The 24,433-nt window shown below is 41.1% G+C and overlaps 1 protein-coding gene across 1 annotated transcript in view; it reads right to left on the minus strand.

The window, feature by feature from the left end:
• The window catches only part of DTWD2 (DTW domain containing 2), a 115,226-nt gene extending 96,384 nt beyond the window's left edge, over positions 1-18,842 (minus strand). The window contains exon 1 of the mRNA XM_007527910.3: positions 18,591-18,842. Within this exon, the coding sequence (XP_007527972.1) occupies positions 18,591-18,778 (188 nt within the window). The 5' untranslated portion in view covers positions 18,779-18,842. The remainder of the gene's footprint in view (positions 1-18,590) is intronic.
• Positions 18,843-24,433: the final 5,591 nt, after the last annotated feature.

Consider the following 24,433-nt stretch of genomic DNA (forward strand, 5'->3'; position numbering starts at 1 on the left):
CTCTTTGCATAACCATTATGCTATCTACCCCTGCAATATGCTTATATTCTAGCTCTGACCACGTAAGAGCCTCCAAAAAGTAATAAGCACACCTGGAATCCAGATCCTGGTATCTAAGACCATTCTGCAATAAGCCAAAACCTCTTGGAGAAGTGATGGATTTTGCTTTTATCTTGAAGATCCAAGATCAGTCTGAACAACTTATGGTGCTAGAAAGTAAGAAAGTCCAAGCCTGCAAACTGTAGCTCACTTGGAGATAGCACTGCTTTGCAATGTGTGTGACCCGTCCTCCCACCACACTGAAAGAAGCTTTGATGTTGTGCTCTCTCTTTTACTATCTCTCTGCCTTTCTGCCTCTACCAAAAATAAACAAACAACAAAAACAGAAATTTCTCAATAAAGTATTAGCATGTTGTAAGAGTCCAGAGGCTAATTTGAGTAACCAATACCAAAGAGGGACTGTATGAATAACAAATAAATAGCAAGTGGTCCAGTTGGTGGCACACTGGATAAAGCACTGGACTGGATAAAGCACCATGAAGCCCTGAGTTCAATCCATGGCAGCATATGTACCAGAATGATGTTTGGTTCTTTCTTTCTCTCCTATCTTTCTCATGAATAAATAATTAAATTCTTTAAAAAAAAATAACAAGATAAATAGCAATAGTATTGTATTATAACACAAGAAATAAACTGTTCACAATCCCATACTCATATCTCTACTTACTTCACTGCTCCTTTTTTTAAATTTATTTATTCCCTTTTGTTGCCCTTGTTTTTTTTATTGTTGTAATCACTATTGTTGAATAGGACAGAGAGAAATGGAGAGAGGAGGGGGAAGAGGGTGAGGGGGAGAGAAAGATATACACCTCTAGACCTGCTTCACCGCTTGAGAAGCGACGCCCCTGCAGGTGGGGAGCCAGGGGCTCGAACCAGGATCCTTCGCGGTCCTTGCGCTCAACCCGCTGTGCTACAGCCCGACTCCCTTTCACTGCTCCTTTTCTCACAACAGTTCTACTAAACTTCCAACAGTCAAAAATAAACAAAAATCTCAGCAGAGAACACAAAAATAAGTGACTAGCAATAATATCTTCAAATCTGACTTTCAGACTAAAAAATGAAGAGCTGAGTGGATAAGAAGCTGACTACAGGCAGGTAAAGAGAATTCAGAGTGTAGAAGCTTTATCTCAAAGACAAAAACTTGTAGAAATGGACCTACCCTATGACCCTGCAATTCCCCTCCTGGGGATATATCCTAAGGAACCCAACACATCCATCCAAAAAGATCTGTGTACACATATGTTCTTGGCAGCACAATTTGTAATAGTCAAAACCTGGAATCAACCCAGGTGTCCAACAACAGATGAGTGGCTGAGCAAGTTGTGGTATATATACACAATGGAATACTACTCAGCTGTAAAAAATGGTGACTTCACCGTTTTCAGCCGATCTTGGATGGACCTTGAAAAAATCATGTTGAGTGAAATAAGTCAGAAACAGAAGGATGAATATGGGATGATCTCACTCTCAGGCCGAAGTTGAAAAACAAGATTAGAAAAGAAAACACAAGTCGAACCTGAAATGGAATTGGAGTATTACACCAAAGTAAAAGACTCTGGGGTGGGTGGGTGGGTGGGGAGAATACAGGTCCATGAAAAATGATGAATGAAATAGTGGGGGTTGTATTGCTAAATAGGAATCTGGGGAATGTTATGCATGTAAAAAAAAAAAAAAAAGAAGTAGAAACGCAAAGCAGAAATTGACTGAGTTTGGAGTATGGCACCAAAGTAAGAAAGCAGAAGTATACTAGAGTTTGCAGTGAGTACCTCCCTAATACTTCCTCTCCACTTTTCCAAGCTTTGGGTCCATGATTGCTCAACAATTTGTTTGGCTTTGTATGTTAACTCTCTTTTCAGTCACCAGGTTCCAGGTGTCATCAGGATGCCGGCCAGACTTCCCTGGATTGAAGACACCACCAATGTGTCCTGGAGCTCAGCTTCCCCAGAGACCCATCCTACTAGGGAAAGAGAGAGGCAAACTGGGAGTATGGACCGACCAGTCAACGCCCATATTCAGCGAGGAAGCAATTACAGAAGCCAGACCTTCTACCTTCTGCAACCCTCAATGACCCTGGGTCCATGCTCCCAGAGGGATAGAGAATGGGAAAGCTATCGGGGGAGGGGGTGGGATATGGAGATTGGGCGGTGGGAATTGTGTGGAGTTGTACCCCTCCTACCCTATGTTTTTGTTAATTAATCCTTTCTTAAATTAAAAAAAAAAAAAGAAAGAAAGAAATGTACTAATTAACAAAAAAAAAAAAAAAAAAAAGTCCACTTCCCTTTCTCTCCCTCTAAAAGGTGCTACTTTCATCCTAGATAATTTCTACACATTTTGTAGACCTTCCGCTACATTTCTACTACTTGATTTTATATCATCATTTATCTTTCTGAGGGAAAAAATAAATAAATAAATAAATAAATTTAAAAAAAGACAAAAACTTGGCGGTAGCACAGCGGGTTAAGCGCATGTGGCTCAAAGCTCAATGACCAGCATAAAGATCCCGATTTGAGCCCCTGGCTCCCCACATGCAGGGGCGTCGTTTCACAGGCAGTGAAGCAGGTCTGCAGGTGTCTGTCTTTCTTTCCCCCTCTGTCTTCCCTTCCTCTCTCCGTTTCTCTCTATCCTATCTAACAACGACGACAATAATAATAACTACAACAATAAAACAGGAGCAACTAAAGGGAATAAATATCTTTAAAAAAGACAAAAACTTGAATGTGCCCCCCAAAGTTATTAAAAATAGCCATGAACAGAAAGAAAAAAAAGGGGGGGGGTGGGAGAGATCGCATAATGGTTATGCAGAGATTCTCATGCCTGAGGCTCCAAAATCCCAAATTCAATCTCCCACACAACCACAAGCTAGAGCTGAGCAATGCTCTGGTTAAAAAAAAAAAAAAAAAAAAGGAAAAAGATAAGGGAAAGATTCTCTAGGACAGAAGACAGAAGAAAGTCAAGAAATGCCTAGGAAAACATATTCATATCAGCAAATTCATAATTATAAAAAAATTAAAGCTAAAACAACATTTCCTCTTACCAGTAACCTGACCTTGAAAACACAGGAAAAGGAAATAGCTATATAAATCACCAGGTTGTCTTAGTAGCAAATGAAGCTGTACATGAAAAGCAGTTTGTAACCTGTGAACTCTTTTTCAAACAGTACCAAATTTTAGAACATTTCTGAAAATATTCTCTAGCTGTGTAAGCATTAAAAGGACTATGAATTATTAATTTTGGACAAATGAACTTGAGAAATTAGTGTGCTTTGATGTTCTTTGAAAGAGACTTTTATCTATCAGAGGGAAATGATATAATTATTTTTCTTGGGGAAGTAAATCAAACATTTAGAAAGCTCTAATGTGAATTTTAAAGTTGGTCACTCCTCTTTGGAGATTTAATTAAGACTAAGGAAAAAAATTCCCTCTCGACATATATCATCTTTGCTCAACTTTGAACATGCAATTTGCTTGCAAAGTAATTTGTAAATCAGTTAGTTTTCTACATATATTTTGAATAAATTTCTTCAAAGACTAAACATTCAAAGGAAAACATATTTTCTATATCAACAAGATAGAATGAATTAATAATTTTCTCTTGAGAAGATATTTCTGATATGCACAAAGAATTACATTTGTAGAACACCTAAATTTTACCCTGAAAAATGTCATTAACAATCTAGTTGATTCCAAATTTACCAAAGGTTTTTGCTATTTTTTTTTCTAATTGTAAATGTTGACAATTCAAAAGTCTATAATTATTCTAAACTAATTGCTCTGGGAATTCCCCCCCCCTTTTGTTTTTACTTTTGCCAACACAACTTGCAAAATAACTGACCTTAGTGCTCAGTTATGGGCCCCTTATAATATACCTAAAAGACTTCCTAGATTCTTCCCACATGAAAACCCTTATTTTCATTGGCTCTGTTCTTACCTTTAGGTTCCTGTTTATTAAACTATTTGTCCTGCTTTATATCTTACTGCCTTTCAGTCACCAAGTGGTGACTTCCCTGAGTAGACAACCTCACCAATATGTCCTGGAACCTCAACTCCCCAGAGCCCTATCCCACTAGGGAAAAACAGAAACGGGCTAGCGGTATGGATAGACCTGCCAAAGCCCATATTGAGCACAGAAGCAATTACAAAAGGCAGACCTTACACCTCCTGCACCCCATAAAGAATTTTGGTCCATACTCCTAGAGGGATAAAGAACAGGGAACCTTCTAATAGAGGAGATGGGATACAGAACTCTAGTGATGGGAATTACATGGAATCGTACCCCTGTTGTCCTACAACCTTGTTCCTGTTAATCCTACTATCTTGTTAATCCTTATTATATCACTATTTAAAAAAAAAAAAAAAAACACCTACCATAAACTGGCACCTAAGCAGTGAAGCAGGAATAACTTGCAGCTTTTGTGACAAGAACAAATCAACTCAATGGAAGAGCAGTGTGAATGAATACTCAGCTCAGTCCACCTTTGCTCAGGAAGGTAGTCTTCAAGCTCACAAATTTTCCTGTTCTCACAGAAGCCCATATATATATATATATAAAACATATTAACTTTTTAACTATAAGCAATGACCAGCAAGCAGTTTTAAAACTAGTAAAATATAATTACAAACAAAGCACCCTGCAATCAGTCTGGGGACTCCTGTGTTCTTCTTAAATATCTATAATTTTCTTCCCTTGATTATGATTTTTATAGCCATACACCTATTTTTCTTTAGGGTTTAAATGAAAAATAAAAAACATTCACCTTTAAATTTTTTTTTATTTTTAATTTAAAGAACAAGGAAAAGATTAAGACATGATATTACTAAAGATATTAAGATATTACTAAAGGGTGGAAACATGCAACGGGGGGGGGATACGTGGTGGTGCACCTGGCTGAGCCCACGTTACAGTGTGCAAGGACCTGAGTTCAAGTCCCCGGTGCCCCCACCTGCAGGGGGAAAGCTTTGTGAGTGGAGAAACAGCGCTGCATGTGTCTGTTTCTCTCCCTATCTCTCCCTTCCCTCTCTATTTTCTGGCTGTCTCTATCCAATAATCAATAAATACCATAAAAATTTTAAAAAGAAGAAACTTGCAATTAAGAGATGTATAAATCCAGGCAATGTAATAATACCCAGTTTAGTGACTATGTAGTACTCTTCGGTGATACTAGGGCCCAAACCCAGGTCGAGCACATGACACAGCACATACCTAGCATGTGAACTATCTTCCAGCCTTCAAAATATTTTTTAAAGATATACTGGGGAGGGTGACATACCAGAGTGCCACTCAGGTCTGATTTGTGATAGTACAAGGGACTGAACCTGGGAACCTGGGGCAACACAGGTACTGTGCTTTAAGATGTTGATCTATCTCCCCAGCACTCAAATCTTAACAACAACAACTTTTTTTTTTTTTGTCATCTCTAGAGCTTTACTACTCTGAGCTAATTCAGATAGAGAAAGACATGGAGCTGGGGCCAGGTGATGGTGCAGCCGGTTAAGCCCACATAGTACTAAGTGCAAGGATCAGCTCAAGGGCCAGTGCAAGGGCGTGGGTTTGCTCCCCTCCACCTCCCCTGCTCCCTGCCTGCAGCAGGGACACTTCACAAGTGGTGAAGCAGGTCTGCAGGTATCTCTCTTCCTCTCTGCCTCTCCCCCTCCTCTCTCCTCTCTCAATTTTCCTCTGTTCTATCCAATAACCAAAAAAAAAAAGCAAAAAAAAAATATGGCCACCAGGAGTGATGAATTTGTAGCTCAGGCATGGAGTGCCAGAGATAATGCTAAGAGGCAAAAAGAAAGAGAAGAGAAGAGAAGAGGAGAGGAGAGGAGAGGAGAGGAGAGGAGAGGAGAGGAGAGAAGAGAAGAGATTGAGAAACAGTGGGAAAGAGGGAAAGAAACCATAGCACCGATGCTGGTTTCCTCCAGTGTAGTGGGAGTCAGACTGAAGCCTAGGGCATACACATGGTAAAACAGCCGGGCTACCAGGTGAGAGATATATATTGTTGGCCCTCAAATATTTTTAAAGATTGATTTACCAATTTTTCTGTTTGCCTGTTTCTTTCTATTTTGTTTTATGAGAAAGAGAGCCTACTACTACTCAGCTCTGGTATGTGGCAGCGCCAGGCACTGCTCCTGGGTGTTCTGGGTCTCAGACATGAAAGTCCTGTGCTCTAATCTTCATCGATCTCCCTAGCTCAGTAATCAGATTTCTTTAAGTAGCAGAACATTTTGTAATCTGAACAAAACTGCTTTGCAAGTATGTCTACTTTGAAAATGCAAAAGATTTCCTTCATGGCCTCAAAAATGCAATGTTTTTAAACTATTTGGACCATAACGCACAGTAAATATATATATTCTGTATTAAAAACATCTGTGTATACATATTTATATAAACATGTACTATGTGCATGTGTGCACTCATGCCCACACCATACACCTTGCTCATTCCTAACAATTTGAAAAAAGTTCTAAATCATCAGATTTTTAACACAAGTGTTTCCTACTCAACTAGCTTCCCATTTTTCACTACATGGTAAGGTTCTAAAGAGTTGAAGCCTTTACTTTATTCACCTTTGAAAGTTTCTCTCTCTCTCTCTCTCCCTCTCCCCCCCCCCCTTATTGACACCATGGCTTCTCTGGGATTTCACTGCCTATGCCAGTCCACTGACCCTGGTGAACTCACTGTTTCCATTTTCATGACAGAGAAAGGAAGGAAGGAAGGAAGGAAGGAAGGAAGGAAGGAAGGAAGGAAGGAAGGGAGGAAGGAAGGAAGGAAGATGAAAGAGAGGGGGGTAGGTGGTGGAAGGGAGATGAAAGAGAAAGAGAGGGGCTAGGTGGTGGCGCACCTGGTTAAGTGCACACACTGCAGTGCATAAGGCTACAGGTTCAAGCCTCTGGTCCCCACCTACAGGGGAAAGCTTCAAGAGCAGTGAAGCAGGGTTGGTGTCTCTCTGTCTCTCTCCCATTATGTCTCCCGATCCCCTCTCAATTCCTCTCTGTCTCTATGCAATAATAAATAAATAAATAAATGAAAGAGAAAGGAAGGAAGGAAGGAAGAAAGGAAGAAAGAAAGAAAGAGGAAGAGAAAGTAAGAGCCCTACCTCTCTAGGGAAATATAGAAACAGGCTGGGGGTATGGATCAACATGCCAATACACATGTCCAGTGGAGAAGCTATTACAGCAGCCAGAACTCCCCCTTCTGCACCCCAAAAAGAATTCTTGTCCATACTCTCAGAGGAATAAATGATTTAAGAGGTAAACCAGAGAGTCATACCCCTGTTCCACCAGGACCTGAATTACTGATCACCAAGAATTTTGATTTTATACTATCACGGAAAGGGAAGCGAATCTAGAAAACACCAGAGGAAGTCTGGCACTGAGAAAAAAAAGAAAGAAAGAAAGAGAGAAAGAGAGAAAGAAAGAAAGAAAGAAAGAAAGAAAGAAAGAAAGAAAGAAAGAACACGCTGAAGCAGTAGCAGGTGTAGGGGTAAACTTGACAAAAAGGAACGACTGTTGAAAATGGGGAATAGCCCCAGAGCCCCACCCTACTGGGGAAAGAGAGAGGCAGACTGGGGGTATGGATCGACCAGTCAACGCCCATGTTCAGCGGGGAAGCAATTACAGAAGCCAGACCTTCAACCTTCTGCACCCCACAACGACCTTGGGTCCATACTCGCAGAAGGATAAAGAATAGCAAAGCTATCAGGGAAGGGGATGGGATACAGAGTTCTGGTGGTGGGAATTGTGTGGAGTTGTACCTCTCTTATCCTATGGTTTTGTTTATGTCTCCTTTTTTTAAATTAAAAAAAAAACTGGGGAATAGATAAATACAGATACAGATATTTGTAGACTCAGCCCATATCAGTAACTGTGAGAGACCTACTGTAGTTTCCCATGGAGAGGATGGAACACAAAGCTCAGGTGTTGGACACTATGTGGAATTACACCCCTAGTATCTTACAACTTTGAAAATCGATATTAACTCTCTAATAAAAATTAATAAAAAGAGAAAGAGATCTGGGCAATGCACTGAGCTAAGTGCACATAGTAAGAAGCACAAAGGTATGCAAGAATCCTGGTACGAGCCCCGGGCTCCCAATTTGCAGGGGGGTCACTTCAGAAGCTGTGAAAAAGGTCTTCAGATGTCTGCATTTCTTTACCCTTCTCTATCTTCCCCTCCCCTCTCAATTTCTCTGTCCTATCCAAAAAAAAAAAAAGGCCACGGGGCAGTGGATTTGTAGAGCTGGTATTGGGCTCCAGTAATAACCCTGGAGGCAAAAATAACAATAACAACAACAACAATGATAATAATAAAAAGAGGTAGTAGGAGAGGCCTCACAGAACCACTCTACCATTCTTGAAGCTGCCCCACATCCCCACTTTGCATGGTACTTCCATGCGGTGGTCTGAGAAGAAACCCAAGTCCTCACTCATGTATGGCAATGCACTCACTGCACCAGGGAAGCCACCTCAGCCCTGTGGGTTGGAATCACACACCTATCAGAATGCCTGGAAATGAAACCAAGACACATCAAAGTCAAAATGAGAAGAAGTAAGGATAAAGAAAGGATCCTAAAGGCTGCAAGAGAAAAACAAAAAGTCACATACAAGGGAAAACCCATAGGATTATCTGCAGACTTCACCACTCAAACTCTAAAAGCCAGAAGAGAATGGCAAGATATCTATCAAGCCCTGAATGAAAAAAGGTTTCAACCAAGGATAATAGATCCTGCTGGACTTTAATTCAAACTAGATGGAGGGATCAAAACCTTCTTAGACAAACAACAGTTAAAGGAAGTAACCATCACCAAACTGGCCCTGAAAGAGGTTCTAAAAGACCTCTTATAAACAAGAACTTCACTATAATACTTGCCATATATCAGAGAAAATAAAAATTCATTGAACAATGGCACTACAATACATTAAATCCATAATATCAATAAATGTCAATGGCTTAAACTCACCCATCAAAAGACATAGAGTGGGAGGATGGATCAGAAAACATAACCCAACCATATGCTGCTTGCAAGAATCCCATCTGACACAACAAGATAAACACAGACTCAAAGTGAAAGGATGGAAAACTATCATACAGGCTAATGGACCACAAAAAAAGCTGGAACAGCCATTCTCATCTCTGACACAATAGATTTTAAATTAAATAAAGGAATAAAAGATAGGCAAGGACATTTCATAATGATTAGAGGATCAATCAGCCAAAAAGACTTAACAATTATTAACATCTATGCACCCAATGAGGGACCATCTAAATACATCAAACACCGACTGAAAGAACTTCAAAAGTACATCAATAGTAATACAATAATACTGGGATATTTTAACACCACACTCTCACACTTAGACAGATGAGCAAAGCAGAGAATCAACAAAGAAACAAGAGAATTAAATGAAGAGATGGTCAGACTAGACCTCCTGGACATTTTCAGAGTTCTTCACCCCAAAAAACTGGAATACACATTCTTCTCAAATCCACACAACGCATACTCAAGGATAGACCACATGTTAGGCCACAAAGACAGCATCAATAAATTCAAGAGCATTGAAATCATCCCAAGTATCTTATCAGACCACAGTGGAGTAAAACTAACATTTAACAACAAACAGAAAATTATTAAAAGACAAAGAATTTGGGAACTAAACAACATACTGCTTAAGAACCACTGGGTCAGAGAGTCACTCAAGCAAGAAATTCAAATGTTCATGGAGACAAATGAAAATGAAGACACAACCTATCAAAATATTTGGGACACAGATAAAGCAGTACTGAGAAGGAAACTCACAGCCATACAATCACATATTAAACAACAAGAAAAAGCTCAAATAAATGACCTTACTGCACACCTCAAGGACTTAGAGGAAGAGGAACAAAGGAACCCTAAAGCAAACAGAAGGACAGAAATCATTAAAATAAGAGCAGAAATAAACAACAACAAAAATTATAGAACCATACAGAAGATCAATGAAGCCAAATCTTGGTTCTTTGAAAGACTAAACAAAACTGACAAACCCCTAGCCAGACTCACTAAACAAAAAAGGGAGAAGACTCAAATTCATATAATTGTAAACGATAGAGGAGATATCACAACTGACACCACAAATCCAGAGAATCATGCGAAACTTCTATGAAGAACTATATGCCGCCAGGCTAGAAAATGTTGAAGAAATGAAAGAATTCCTAGAAGCATATGCCCTTCCAAAACTGAACCAAGAAGAACTACAAAACCTAAATGCACCAATCACAGACAAAGAAATTGAAACCATTATTAAGAATCTCTCCAACAACAAAAGTCCTGGACCAGATGGCTTCACAAACGAATTCTACAAAACCTTCAGGAAACAGTACCCATACTTCTAAAGCTTTTCCATAAGATCGAAGAAACAGGAACACTCCCTTCCACCTTCTATGAAGCAAAAATCACCCTGATACCCAAAGCAGATAGGGACACACCAAAAAAGGAAAACTACAGACCAATATCTCTGATGAACATAGATACCAAAATATCAAACAAGATCTTGGCCAATTGGATACAGCAGCATATCAAAAAGATTGTTCATCACGACCAAGTGGGATTTATCCCAGGAATGCAAGGCTGGTTCAACATACGTAAGTCAATCCATGTCATTCACTACATCAATAAGAGCAAAGCCAAAAACCACATGATTATCTCAATAGATGCAGAGAAAGCCTTTGACAAAATCCAACACCCATTCATGCTCAAAACCCTACAAAAAATGGGAATAGATGGGAAATTCCTCAAGACAGTGGAATCCATATATAGAAAACTTACAGCAAACATCATACTCAATGGATAGAAGCTGAAAGCATTCCCCCTCAAATCGGGAAGTAGACAGGGATGTCCACTATCACCATTACTCTTCAACATAGTATTGGAAATTCTTGCCATAGCAATCAGGCAAGAGAAAGAAATCAAAGGAATACAGATTGGAAGGGAAGAAGTCAAGCTCTCACTATTTGCAGATAATATGATAGTATACATAGAAAAACCTAAAGAATCCAGCAGAAAACTACTGGAAATTATTAGGCAATATAGCAAGGTGTCAGGCTACAAAACCAATGTACAAAAATCAGTGGCATTTCTTTATGCTAACACTAAATCTGAAGAAGACATCCAGAAATCACTCCCATTCACTGTTGCAGCAAAATCAATAAAATACCTAAGAGTAAAGCTGACCAAAGAATTGAAATACTTGTATACTGAAAACTATGAGTAACTATTCAAGGAAATAGAAACTGATACCAAGAAATGGAAAGACATGCCATGCTCATGGATTAGAAGAATAAATATCATCAAAATGAATATTCTCCCCAGAACCATATACAAATTTAATGTGATACCCATCAAAGTTCCACCAAGCTTCTTTAAGAGAATAGAACAAACACTACAATCATTTATCTGGAACCTGAAAACACCTAGAGTTGCCAAAACCATCTAGAGGAAAAGAAACAGAAATGGAGGCATCACACTACCAGATCTCAAACTATATTATAAAGCCATCATCATCAAAACAGCATGGTACTGGAACAAAAATAGGCACACAGACCAATGGAACAGAACTGAAAGCCCAGAAATAAATCCCCACACCTATGGACATCTAATCTTTGATAAGGGGGCCCAAAGCATTAAATGGAAGGAGGCTCTCTTTAATAAATGGTGCTGGGAAAAGTGGGTAGAAACATGCAGAAGAATGAAACTGAACCACTTTATCTTGCCAGAAACAAAAATCAACTCCAAATGGGTCAAAGACCTGGATGTTAGACTAGAAACAATCAAATACTTAGAGGAAAACATTGGTAAAACAGTTTCCCACCTACACCTCAAGGACATCTTTGATGAAATAAACCCAATTGCAAGAAAGACTAAAGCAGAAACAAACCAATGGGACTACATCAAAGTGAAAAGCTTCTGCACATCCAAAGAAACTATTAAAGAAACAAAGAGACCACTCACAGAATGGGAGAAGATCTTCACATGCCATACATCAGACAAGAGACTAATCATCAAAATATATAAAGAGCTCAGCAAACTTAGCACCTAAAAGGCAAATGACCCCATCCAAAAATGGGCAGAGGATATGAACAAAACATTCACCTCAGAGGAGATCCAAAAGGCTAACAAACATATGAAAAACTGTTCTAGGTCACTGATTGTCTGAGAAATGAAAATTAAGACAACAGTAAGATACCACCTCACTCCTGTAAGAATGACATACATCAAAAAGGACAGCAGCAACAAATGCTGGAGAGGCTGTGGGGACAGAGGAACCCTTTTGCATTGCTGGTGGGAATGTAAATTGGTACAGCCTCTGTGGACAGCAGTCTGGAGAACTCTCACAAGGCTAGACATGGACCTTCCATATGATCCAGTAATTCCTCTCCTGGGATTATACCCCAAGGACTCCATAACACCCAACCAACAAGAGGTGTGTACTCCTATGTTCATAGCAGCATAATTCGTAATAGCTAAAACCTGGAAGCAACCCAGATGCCCAACAATAGATAAGTGGCTGAGAAAGCTGTGGTATATATACACAATGGAATATTATACAGCTATCAATAACAATGAGCCCACCTTCTCTGACCCATCTTGGACAGAGGTAGAAGGAATTATGTTAAGTGAGCTAAGTCAGAAAGATAAAGATGAGTATGGAATGATCCCACTCATCAACAGAAGTTGAGAAAGAAGATCTGAAAGGGAAACTAAAAGCAGGATCTGACTAAATTGAAAGTAGGGCACCAAAGTAAAAACCCTGTGGTGAGGGGTAGACATGTGGCTTCCTGGACCAGTGGGAGGGTGTAGGGGGGGTGGGTAGGATGGGACACAGTCTTTTGGTAGTGGAAATGGTGTTTATGTACACTCCTAGTAAAATGTAGTCATATAAATCACTAGTTAATTAATATAAGAGGGGAAAAATTAATTGTATGTCTCAAAGTTTTTAAAACACAGACTGAGTCTTCTTAATATATAGGCTGTGTATTTGATATGCGGACTCTCTCAAAAGCCTAGACCAAGTAGATCAGAGGCAACCAGTGGCATAGCTATTTACAAGATACTGGGTACTATACAACAAACCCTAACAAAAGGACTTTTCAAAATTACCCCAATTACCAAATAATGTGATAATAACATTAACTATCCATTGTCTTTTTGAACCCTAAGACAACAGGAACCTCACATCTCTACTATAGAGCCTATATTTTCCCCAGTCCTGGAACCTTAGGATAGGGTCCACTTTTCCTCATGCCTCTCCCAATTCATAGCAAATAATATTGCATCAGCCGATCGCAACCTAATCAACGCAAAGACTGCCACCTTAACATGCTTCAGCTCAGACTGTGTCCAGAGACTTCAGGTGTGGAATGACAACCCTTCAGCTTCATTACTCGGGTGAGACCTTTCCTTTCATAGAATTCTCTAATTCCATCCTAGGTGGATCACTTTCTAACAAAGTCCCAAAACCTAGATATATACCAGTTTCTGTGAGAGAGAGCATATGTTCACAAGTATCCATAAACAAGTGCAAAATATATACCTGAAAGCAGAAGTACACTAAAGTTGCAGTGAGTACCCCCCAACACTTCCTCTCCACTATTCCAACCTTTGAGTCCATGATTGCTCAACAATTTGTTTGGCTTTGTATGTTAACTCTCTTTTCAGCCACCAGGTTCCAGATGCCATCAGGATGCCGGCCAGGCTTCCCTGGACTGAAGACCCCACCAATGTGCCCTGAAGCTCCGCTTCCCCAGAGACCCACCCTACTAGGGAAAGACAGAGGCAGACTGGGAGTATGGACCGACCAGTCAACGTCCATATTCAGCGGGGAAGAAATTACAGAAGCCAGACCTCCCACCTTCTGCAACCCATGACCCTGGGTGCATGCTCCCAGAGGGATAGAGAATGGGAAAGCTATCAGGGGAGGGGATGGGATATGGAGATTGGGTGGTGCGAATTGTGTGGAGTTATACCCCTTCTACCCTATGGTTTTGTTAATTTATCCTGTCTTAAATAAAAAAAAAAATTTTTTTTTAATTAAATCCCATCAGAACCTGAAGAAAGGGGGGGAAAGGAAGGATATTCGGAACTAGTAATAGGTGTAGGTGTAACTTAGAAAGGAAAAGAAGAAAGGACCATAGGAAAAAAAAAAAATGGGCCAAAAGATAAACAGAACGACAGACAGATCATTATAGAATTAACAGTCAACCCAGTATCTGTGTCCTTGGGATAACTACTGCAGTTTCCAATGCAGGCAATGGAGGCAAAGAACTCTGGTGGTGGGAATGGAGTGGAATTGTTCCTTGTTATCTTGTAATTTTGTAAACCAAAATGAAATCACCAAAAAAAAAAAAAAAGACAAAAAATATATTTAGAAAAAAAACATTTACCCAAGAAAGAAAATCCTAACAACACTGTGTGTGTGTGTGTGTGTGTGTGTGTGTGTGTGTGTATACACATACACATATATATAGTCATCAAGTAGTTTGTATTTTATTCAAAACACAAAATGGCCCTCATATTTCTAGAACTATGATCTAACCAAGTCAAACAAGTAAACTGCCACCATCCTAAAGGAGTGGAATATTTTTAGAAAATGTAATTTTTCACTAGAAAGAAGAACAGTGAGTGGCCCGAGAGAAGACTCGGTGAGTAGAGCATAGGGCTTGCATCTCTATGGCCCCAGGCTCAGCCTCCAGTATTGCATATGGCAGACTGGTTCAGATCTTTCCTTCTTACTCTCTTATGAAGTAGGTAAACCTAAGAAGTCAAAGTACAGAAATTCTATAATGGGTTATAACACTAAATATAACAAGAAACAGCCAGCCATTTTTATTTTAAAAGTAGGTCAGGTAATGGAGCAGGGATGGATGAAAAGGATGATCAAAGAGAATTTTTAAGGCAGTAAAAACACTCGGTGTGAAACTGTGATGATGGATACATGTAATTATAAATTTGTTCCAACTTGAATTATGTAGCAAAAGTGAATCCTAATATAAACACTAGCTTTGAGTGATGAGGATGTGCCAAGGGAGGGTCAAATTATGACACATGTCCCACTTTGGTGGGAGATTTTGAAAATGGCTGCAGGGGATATATGTACTGTCCACTTCATGTCACTGGAAATCTAAAACTGCTTAAAAATAAAGTCTATTTCCTGAAGTTAGTGCTGCCTGGAATGTTCCTAGCCATGATCACAGAATGCGAGCTCAGACCTACAGGGATGCAGAGGTTATATAAGCTCTTGTGCTGAATATGGGCCCCAGATCAAACCCATGGGGTTTACAGTTAACACATTTTTATATACATTTATATACTTTTCACATATTTGGGAGCTACTATCTTCCCTGATCCAGCTTTCTAGTCCTTTTTCCAAGTATAACACCATCTCCCCAGACAATAACCTGGGTCCAACTGCATATTAGATATAAGGCACAGGTAAAGTCATGGGCCCCTTGGAATAGACCTAAAATAGACCTAAAATAGACCTACTAACTATCTACAAAACAGAGACCCCAAATCTTTATCTGCAATATTCTTGCCTTTAGGTTCATGATTACTCAACAATTTGTTCTGCTTTATATCTTAACTCTTTTTCAGCCACCAGGTTCCAGATGCTACCATGATGCCAGCCTGACTTTCCTGGGCAGACAACCAATGTGTCCTGGAGCCCCACCTCCCCAGAGCCCTAACCCACAACAGAAAGAGAGACAGGCTGGGAGCATGGATCCACCTGCCAACATCCATGTTCAGCTGGGAAGCAATTACAGAAGCCAGACCTTCTACCTTCTACACCCCATAATGACCCTGGGTCCATACTCCCAGAGGGATAAAGAATATGAAAGCTACCAGGGGAGGGGAGGGGATACGGAGTTCTGGTGGTGAGAATTATGTGGACATGTACCCCTCTTATCCTATGGTCTTGTCAGTATTTGCCAGTCCCTGTTCAGGGCGCCATTTGCCGGACTGGACTAGCTTCGTAGGTGACTCTGGGACTCTCGGAGTAGGAAGGCAATTCCCAGTGTGTTAAAACAGAAGAGCAGCTGTATATATACTCACCAAGTAGGGTGGAAACAGGATGTGAGGTAGAGAGGGTGGAGTGAAAAGAGACTGGTGGAAATCAGGGTGACTACTAGAGGGGGCAAAAAGACATCCTGAACCAGTGGGGATTAAACCAATGCCCTGGAGGCAGGGTAGTGCTTAGTTAACGGTGGTTTATGTAAACAGACCGCAGCTTTAAGTGGGATTAAACCAATGCCCTGCAGGCATGGTGGTGCTTAGTTAAGAAGGATTAGAGACAGAGGCTTTAAGCCGGGGGAGCTGGCATACTACCCAACAAGTATTTCCATTTTATAAATAAAAATTATATTACAAAAATAAAATAAAATAATAGTCTATTGAGCAAAGGGAACACAAACCCAAAAATCAGAACTCTTAGCTAAAAATAAAGAAGACTAAATTTAAAAAAAAATTCTGTAGCATTTCTAACTACCTGTTCTGAATAGGCTAGAAACAAGATGATAGACCAAACACAGTAATTTACTGCTGGATTCATATTTGAAACATGTTTCTTTCGGCATCCTCTTGGGACCCTCTTTCACTACTGTGTTATCTGAGCTGCTGTCCTGAATAAACATATTTACCTTCCTTTGTGGTAATTCAGGCATCAGTTTCTCCATCTACTGTTGGTAGTGGTTAACACCAATAAATTGCCCAAAAGATTGTGGGAGAACTATATCAGTTAATTACGGGTGTGGGGCTAGGGATACAAATCTTTGGTGATGGGAATGGTGAAATAAATAATAAAGGGGGGGGGGATTGCCCCAAAGAGGTCAAAGATAGTCTGTTTTTCTAAACCCTCTGTTCCTAGGGCTTAGAGCACTGCCCTGGAATACAGCAGGTATTCAGATATTTAAAAGTAAATTCACGTGTTACCAAGTGCAATGACCTGGGTTCAAGCCTTGGGTCCCCAACTGCAGGGTGGGGAGTTTCAGGAGAGGTGAAACAGTGTTGCAGGTCTGTCTCTCTATTTATCTATCTATCTACCTCTTTCCCTTTCTCTTCTCTCTCACCCCCACCTCCTACTCCCCCTTCCCTCTCCATTTCTCTCTGTCCTATCAAAAAAGAAAAAAAGAGGGGCCAGGAGGTGGTGCACCTGGTTAAGTGCACACATTACAGGGTGCCAGAAGCCAGGTTGAGCCCCTGGTCCCCACCTGCAGGGAAAAAGCCTCAAAAGTGGTGACGCAGGGCTGCAGGTGTCTCTGTATCTCTTTCCCTTATCTCCCCTTACCCTCTCCATTTCACAGTCTCTATCTAGTAATACGCAAAGAATGTATTTTAAAGAAAGAACAGGAAAGGGAAAAGCCAACAAAAAAAATAGTTAATTCAGAATTCTCAATGCAGTCTTTTTCTTATTATTATTGGCATCTTTATTCTTACATCTTGGTCTTGAAAAACTTTTAGAAATATAGGATTCTGTGACATTTGATAATAGAAAGGGGGAAACAACAGTCATTGTGGCAACAGTCATGGAGGATTTTAAAATAAGTACAAAATTTTTCCTCGTCTAGTGGATAACTCACCTAGTAAAATGGGTTGGTTTGAATCCCAGCACTACATGGGAGAAACATGACACAAAAAGGACACTCTATAGATGGTGGAGCAACGTTATGGACTCTCTCCTTTCTTCTTCCCTCTCTCTCTCTATGGAATAAAATGTTGGCCTGAGTGCTTCTGGTATTACCCATGTATGAGGCTCTGAAGCCATACTAATGGAAAAAGAAGAGGAAAGAGAAAGAAAAGAAAAAGGAGAAAAAAAAAGAAAAAAAATTCCAGAGGCCAGGTGTTGGTGCACCTTATTGAGCAAACATACTACCATGCCTAAGGACCTGGGTTCAAGTCTCTGGTCCCCACCTGTAAGTGGGAAGCCTCATGAGTGGTGAAGCAGTGCGGCAGGTGTCTCTCTCATTCTCTCCCTCTCTGTCTCTCTGTCTCCCCCTTCCCTCTCAACTTCCCTCTGTCTCTATGTGATAACAATAAAATAAATTAAATTTTTCTAACTGTTGTTTCAGAGGACTCACCTCTGAATTTTCGTGGGTCTTACTTTCTATTTCAGTCACTAACTATTGACTCTGGCTAGATGAACAGCAGTTGATCTCAATGCACTCTTTAACTATTAAAATAGCCATTTCGGTGTGAAAGTGCTAACTAAGGACTCTAACTATGGGATAGTTGTGCTTCCCCCCCCCCATGGGATTGCAAAGTTTCTAGGCAGCAAAACTCCTGTCACTAAAAAGTTTCGCAGTTGGGAATGTTAAATAGTCATGAACCGGATAAGGAGCGGTGCCAGTTGCTGACACTGATAATAAGGTGCACCCAGGACCCCGCCTCCCCAGCGGCCAGCTGTCAGCGCGGCCCCGGGGCAGAAGCAGCAGGCAGCCGCCTCCCCGCCAGGGGGCGCAGCAGTCTCCCCCGGCACCGCAGTCCCCGCCCACCGCCCCGCGCTCACCTGCAGCGGCCACACTCGGGCCTCCTCTCCACCAGCTCCACGGGTAGCTCCCACAGCCCCTCCGCGCTGGCGTCGTCGACCTCGCCGCCCTCCCTCTGCTCCGCCTGCGTCAGCATCTGGGACCTGGAGGCCCCAGGCGGCTGCGCGACGGGTTCCCTGGGTGTTGGCGCCTCTTCTTGCGGCTCCATGGCTTGTGCGCTCTGTTCCGGCAGTCACATTGATAGCCCGCTGCCGCCGGGGGGCGCCACACGCTGGAGAAAATAGTCGGCGCAGCGCCACGTACGCAAGCACGTTCGTGATGTAAAGGGGCGGGTCTGGGAGGCTCCGGCGCCAAGTCCCGCCCCTAGTGAAAAAGGCGCTCCCCTATTGGTCAGTCAGGCTAGTCTCATTGTACCCGGAACTAGGAAGGAAAATGTCTTTTGAACTGGGGTGCTAGTCACAGGTGTGTTCACCCAGGGATGTAAAGGAAGCGCCTTTCAACTCTGGTGGTGGGAACGGTGCGGAATTATACCTCTTGTTATCTTATAATTTTGTAAATCAATATTAAGCCACTAATAAATTTTTTTTAAACTTTTAAAAATAAAGGAGTCGCCTTTGAAAGCACCACAAGTGTGGGGGGGGCACAGAATTTTGGTAGTGAGGAGTGGCCGGGCATTACACCCCTAATATTTCATAATCTTGTAAAACACTGTTAAATAACTAATTTAAAAAAATTAGACACTTATTAAAATCACTCTAAATAGAAACCCAGGGGTCGGGTGGTGGCGCACATGTTACAGTGCTGAAAGACCAAGGTTTGAGCCCCTGGGCCCGACTTGCAGGGGGGAAACTTAACAAGTGGTGAAGGAGGGCTGCAGGTGTCTCTCTTCCTCACTATCTTCCACTATCCCTGTGGATTTCTCTCTGTCTCTATCCAATAAGTAAATAAAATGTATACATAGAAGAAAATCCAAATGTACCTCCCTAAATTTCACCGCACTGACAGTGAAAACAAAGTGAGATTTCTGCTTTTGAAATAGCATCTGAAGAATTAGCTGAGCTAAAGTTCAGTTGCAAAGCTGTGACTGCTGCTGATGTACTTGATGTCATAGGTCTAGCAAAGGCAGGTCCCTGCAAACTGAGCTCACAGCTGATCCCAGATTCCCTCCTTTGGAGGAGACACATGTCATATGTCTTGTGCTTCTTGGCATTTTTTTTTTTTTTTTTTTGCCTCCAGGGTTACTGCTGGCGCTCAGTGCCTGCACCATGAATCCACTGCTCCTGTAGGCCTTTTTTCCCCCTTTTTTGTTGCCCTTGTAGCCTTGTTGTGGTTATTGTTGTTATTGTTGATGTCGTTCGTTGTTAGGACAGAGAGAAATGGAGAGAGGAGGGGAAGACAGAGGGGGGAGAGAAAGATAGACACCTGCAGACCAGTTTCACCGCCTGTGAAGCGACTCCCCTGCAGGTGGGCAGCGGGGGGCTCAAACCCGGATCCTTGTGCTTTGTGCCACGTGCACTTAACCAGCTGCGCTGCCGCCGGACCCCCATTCTTGCATTTCTTAACATCAAGCATGTTATTTTTCACTAAACATCAAATGTTTTTTAAATTAGTTTTGTTTGTTTTTAACTGCTCAAGCCCTCCAAGTCCAAGAGACCATATCAGAACTGACATATCAGGTCTTCTGGATGGAAAAAAAAAAAACATGAAAAGAGAACTATTTTACCTGAATTTTTTTTTTTTTTTACAGTTCTTGGATAACTTAAATATAGCCTACAGTTTTCTAAAAAAAAAAAAAAAAAAAAAGACAAAGGAAATGCAAGTAACAGTGAAATCGAAAATGTTTACTTAGATCAAATGGCTCTGGCGTTGTTGTTTTTTTTTTTCCCCCCTCCAGGGTTATTGCTGGGCTTGGTGCCTGCACCATGAATCCACCGCTCCTGGAGGCCATTTTTTCCCCCTTTTGTTGCCCTTGTTGTTATAGCCTCATTGTGGTTATTATTATTGCCATTGTTGATGTTGTTCGTTGTTGGATAGGACAGAGAGAAATGGAGAGAGGAGGGGAAGACAGAGAGGGGGAGAGAAAGATAGACACCTGCAGACCTGCTTCACCGCCTGTGAAGCGACTCCCCTGCAAGTGGGGAGCCGGGGGCTCGAACCGGGATCCTCATGCCAGTCCCTGCGCTTTGCGCCACATGCACTTAACCCATTGTGCCACTTCCCGACCCCCAGCTCTGGCGTTTCTAATTTATTTACATTTATATACCTTTTTTCTATCAAAAGTACATATATTTTAATCACATTACCTGGGAAATACTGATTTACAAGACTTCGCATCTTCTATGAAGTAGTGAAGTTGGGCATGTTGAGCTCAACAATAATAAAGTGCCCTGGAAAACTAAACATCCTATCTGGAGAGAGAGAGAGATGGAAAATATTTGCAGAGACTATTTCCCAGACTAAGGAAATAATGAAGGTTGAATTCACAGTTTAACCATAAACTAAAGTTGGGCCGTGCTGTAATAACCCACCACCTTTTTCTCTCATAGACATATGTTTTAAAAGAATGTATTCCCAGGGTAGGATCAAAAACTGCTAGAGAGAAAAATATTTTCACAGTGTAGAAAATAGAATGAGGCCCCACCCTAGTTTGAGTGCACAGTGCTCCCCTAAAATGATAGGCATACAAACTGGAGACTGGAAGGAAGGCTGTAGGTGTCCCTTGAGTGGAGAAACTATCTCCCACATTTCCTGGTCTTGTAAAGAGTCAGCTGTCATACCCAAAATATGTGAGAACAGGAGATAGGGATGTGGCATGTCTTTGGTCGAAAATAATGACAAAGGATTTTTTTTTTTTTTGGCACAGAGTTAGATCCTTGAATGTCAGTGATAGAGGAAGGAGACTCAATATTTAGGATTAAATGCCCTGCTAGCCCAACAGACTGATACCTGGCATTGAATATTTTGGGAGTTATTTTCCCCACCATAGACCTATGGGTGAGCAGTTCTGCTACTTCAGTCAGACATTACTCCCCCTTCTTTTCCTTTTTTAATTCAAGAGATGGAGGAAGGGTGAAACAGAGAAAGCAGAGACACCACAACTCTGTTCTATCATCCATGAAGCTAAGCCCCAATGCTGTTCTTAGTGCTTTCCTATGGTACATGGGGCTCCAGCCACTTTCCCCATGCATAGTAAAGTGTGTGCTCTATTTGGTGTTCTACCTCCCAGACCCTAGACTTTCACTGAGATGAAATAAAGAGTATAGGGAAATAACTCAGTGGTAAAGCACAGGACTTTATGGCTAAGGGCCCTAACTTGATCCCCACACCATATATACCAAAGCTGATGAATGGTGTTCCAGTCCCTCTTCTGAAAATAAATTTAAAAAGAAATAACACTTTTAAAATTCGGGGTGGGGGTAGATAGCATAATGGTTATGCAAAGAGACTCTCCAAAGTCTCAGGTTCAATGCCCCGCACCACAATAAGCCAGCGCTGTGCAGTGCTCTGGTGTTTCTGTCTGTCTTTCTCTGCATCTCTCTCAAAAATAAAATAAATAAAATACTTAAAAATAAATAAATAAAATTCAAAATTATTTTATGTAGAGACTGAGTGAGAGTAAAAGTGACCACAGCACTGATGCTTCCTTCAATATAATGTGGCCTAGGCTCAAACCTGGGTGACACACATGGTAAATCAGTGTACTTTCCAAGAGAGCCACTTTGTCAGTCCTCAAGATTAAACATTACGTGAAGGAAGTGAAGTTAAGTTGGAATATTTCTGCCATGCTCATTTTCTCTTGTTACTATAACAAGCACTGACTGAGTGAGTGAGTTAAAATAGCACACTTTTGTTATTTCCATTTTGTATGTCAGAAACCTTACGACCTCAGAGGACTGAAAATCTTTGTATTGGCAGGGAACATTCCTTTGGAGCCTCTCAGGCAGAATCCATTTGCTAGCTTTTCATACAAGCTGCTAATAGACTTCCTTGTGGTTGTCCTTATTTTGATGACAATAGACTCGACCCTGTTCCAGGCTTCTTGAGGTCACTCATGTTCTTGGACTTCTTGGGGAGGCACATTTCCCTTCCCCCATGTTAACTCAAGCCAAAGTAATGAGGAATTTCAACAACAAACAGAGTTTGTTTAGAAACAAAACAGAAGAGAGGACTAATGGAGTGCATTCATGCCCAAGCCATACACAACTTTAACAAACGTAAGACTAAGGTCTAAAAGTGCACCCTGCAATTGTACCCAGTGGAAAAGTGGGCATATTCAAAGTATGTTGAGTCTTATAGACTTCTCACTTAGAAAGACATGGGTGGCAGGTGCGGAACAGGGGGATTCCCCACCTGCAGCAAGGATGCCTCACAAGCAGTGAAGCAGGTCTGCCTTTAAATATCTTCTGAGATGGAAGTGGTAGGGTGGGAAAGGAAGTACATAGGATAAGGGGGCGGGGTGGAAAAAGAGCCAAACCAGTGGGGATTAAACCAATGGGGATTAAACCAGGGCAGGTCTCAAACAAAACAATGATTATGTAAATAGACCACAGTGTTAAGCAATGCAGGGGAACCTGGATGACACAGATAGAAACAGAAGCAGAACTAGCCAAAGGAGAAATGCTGACCAACACAGAACTAAACCCCTATACCTATGGACATCTAATCTTTGATAAGGGGGTCCAAAGTATTAAATGGAAGAAGGAGACTCTCTTCAATAAATGGTGCTGGGAAAACTGGGTTGAAACATGCAGAAAGATGAAACTACTACTACTAGCGTTTGCCCAAGGATGAAACTGAACCACTTTATCTCACTAGAAACGTAAGTCCACTACAAATGGATCAAGGACCTGGATGTTAGACCAGAAACTATTAAACACTTAGAGGAAAACATTGGTGGAACACTTTCCACCCTAAACCTCAAGGACATCTTTGCTAATACAAACTCAATTGCAAGGAAGACTAAAGCAGAAACAAATCAATGGCACTATATCAAATTGAAAAGCTTATGCACGGCCAAAGAAACTATCACACAAACAAAAAGACCCCTCACAGAATGGGAGAAGATCTTCCCATGCCATACATCAGACAAGAGACTAATCACCAAAATATACAAAGAGCTCAGCAAACTTAGCAACAAAAAAGCAAATGACCCCATCCAAAAATGGGCAGAGGATATAAACAGAATATTGACTACAGACAAGATCCAAAAGGCTAACAACACATGAAAAATTACTCCAGGTCACTGATTGTCAGAGAAATTCAAATAAAAAGAACATTGATACCACCTGACCCCTGTGAAATGGCATACATGAAAAAGGACAGCAGCAACTAATGCTGGAGAGGTTATGGGGACAAAGGAATATTCCTACACTGTTGGTGGGAATGTAAATTGGTCCAACCTCTGTGGAGAGCAGTCTGGAGAACTCTCACAAGACTAGAAATAGACCTCCCATGTGACACAGTAATTCCTCTCCTGGGGATATACCCCAAGGATTCCATAATGCCCAACCAAAAAGATCTGTGTACAACTATATTCATAGCAGCACAATTCGTAATAGCTAAAACCTGGAAGCAAACCAGATGAATGGCTGAGAAAGTTGTGGTATATATACACAATGGAATACTACACAGCTATTAAGAACAATGAACCCACCTTCTCTGACTCATCTTGTATGGAGCTAGAAGGAATTATATTAAGTGAGCTAAGTCAGAAAGACAAAGATGAGTATGGGAAGATCCCACTCATAAACAGAAGTTGAGAAAGAATAACAGAAAGGGAAACTCAAAGCAGGATCTGACTGAGTTTGGAGTAGGGCATCAAAGCAAAAAAATCTCTGGGTGGAGGATAAGGTTAGATGTTCAG

This window comes from Erinaceus europaeus, chromosome 2, assembly GCF_950295315.1.
Source record: "Erinaceus europaeus chromosome 2, mEriEur2.1, whole genome shotgun sequence".
Taxonomy (NCBI): Eukaryota; Metazoa; Chordata; class Mammalia; order Eulipotyphla; family Erinaceidae; genus Erinaceus; species Erinaceus europaeus.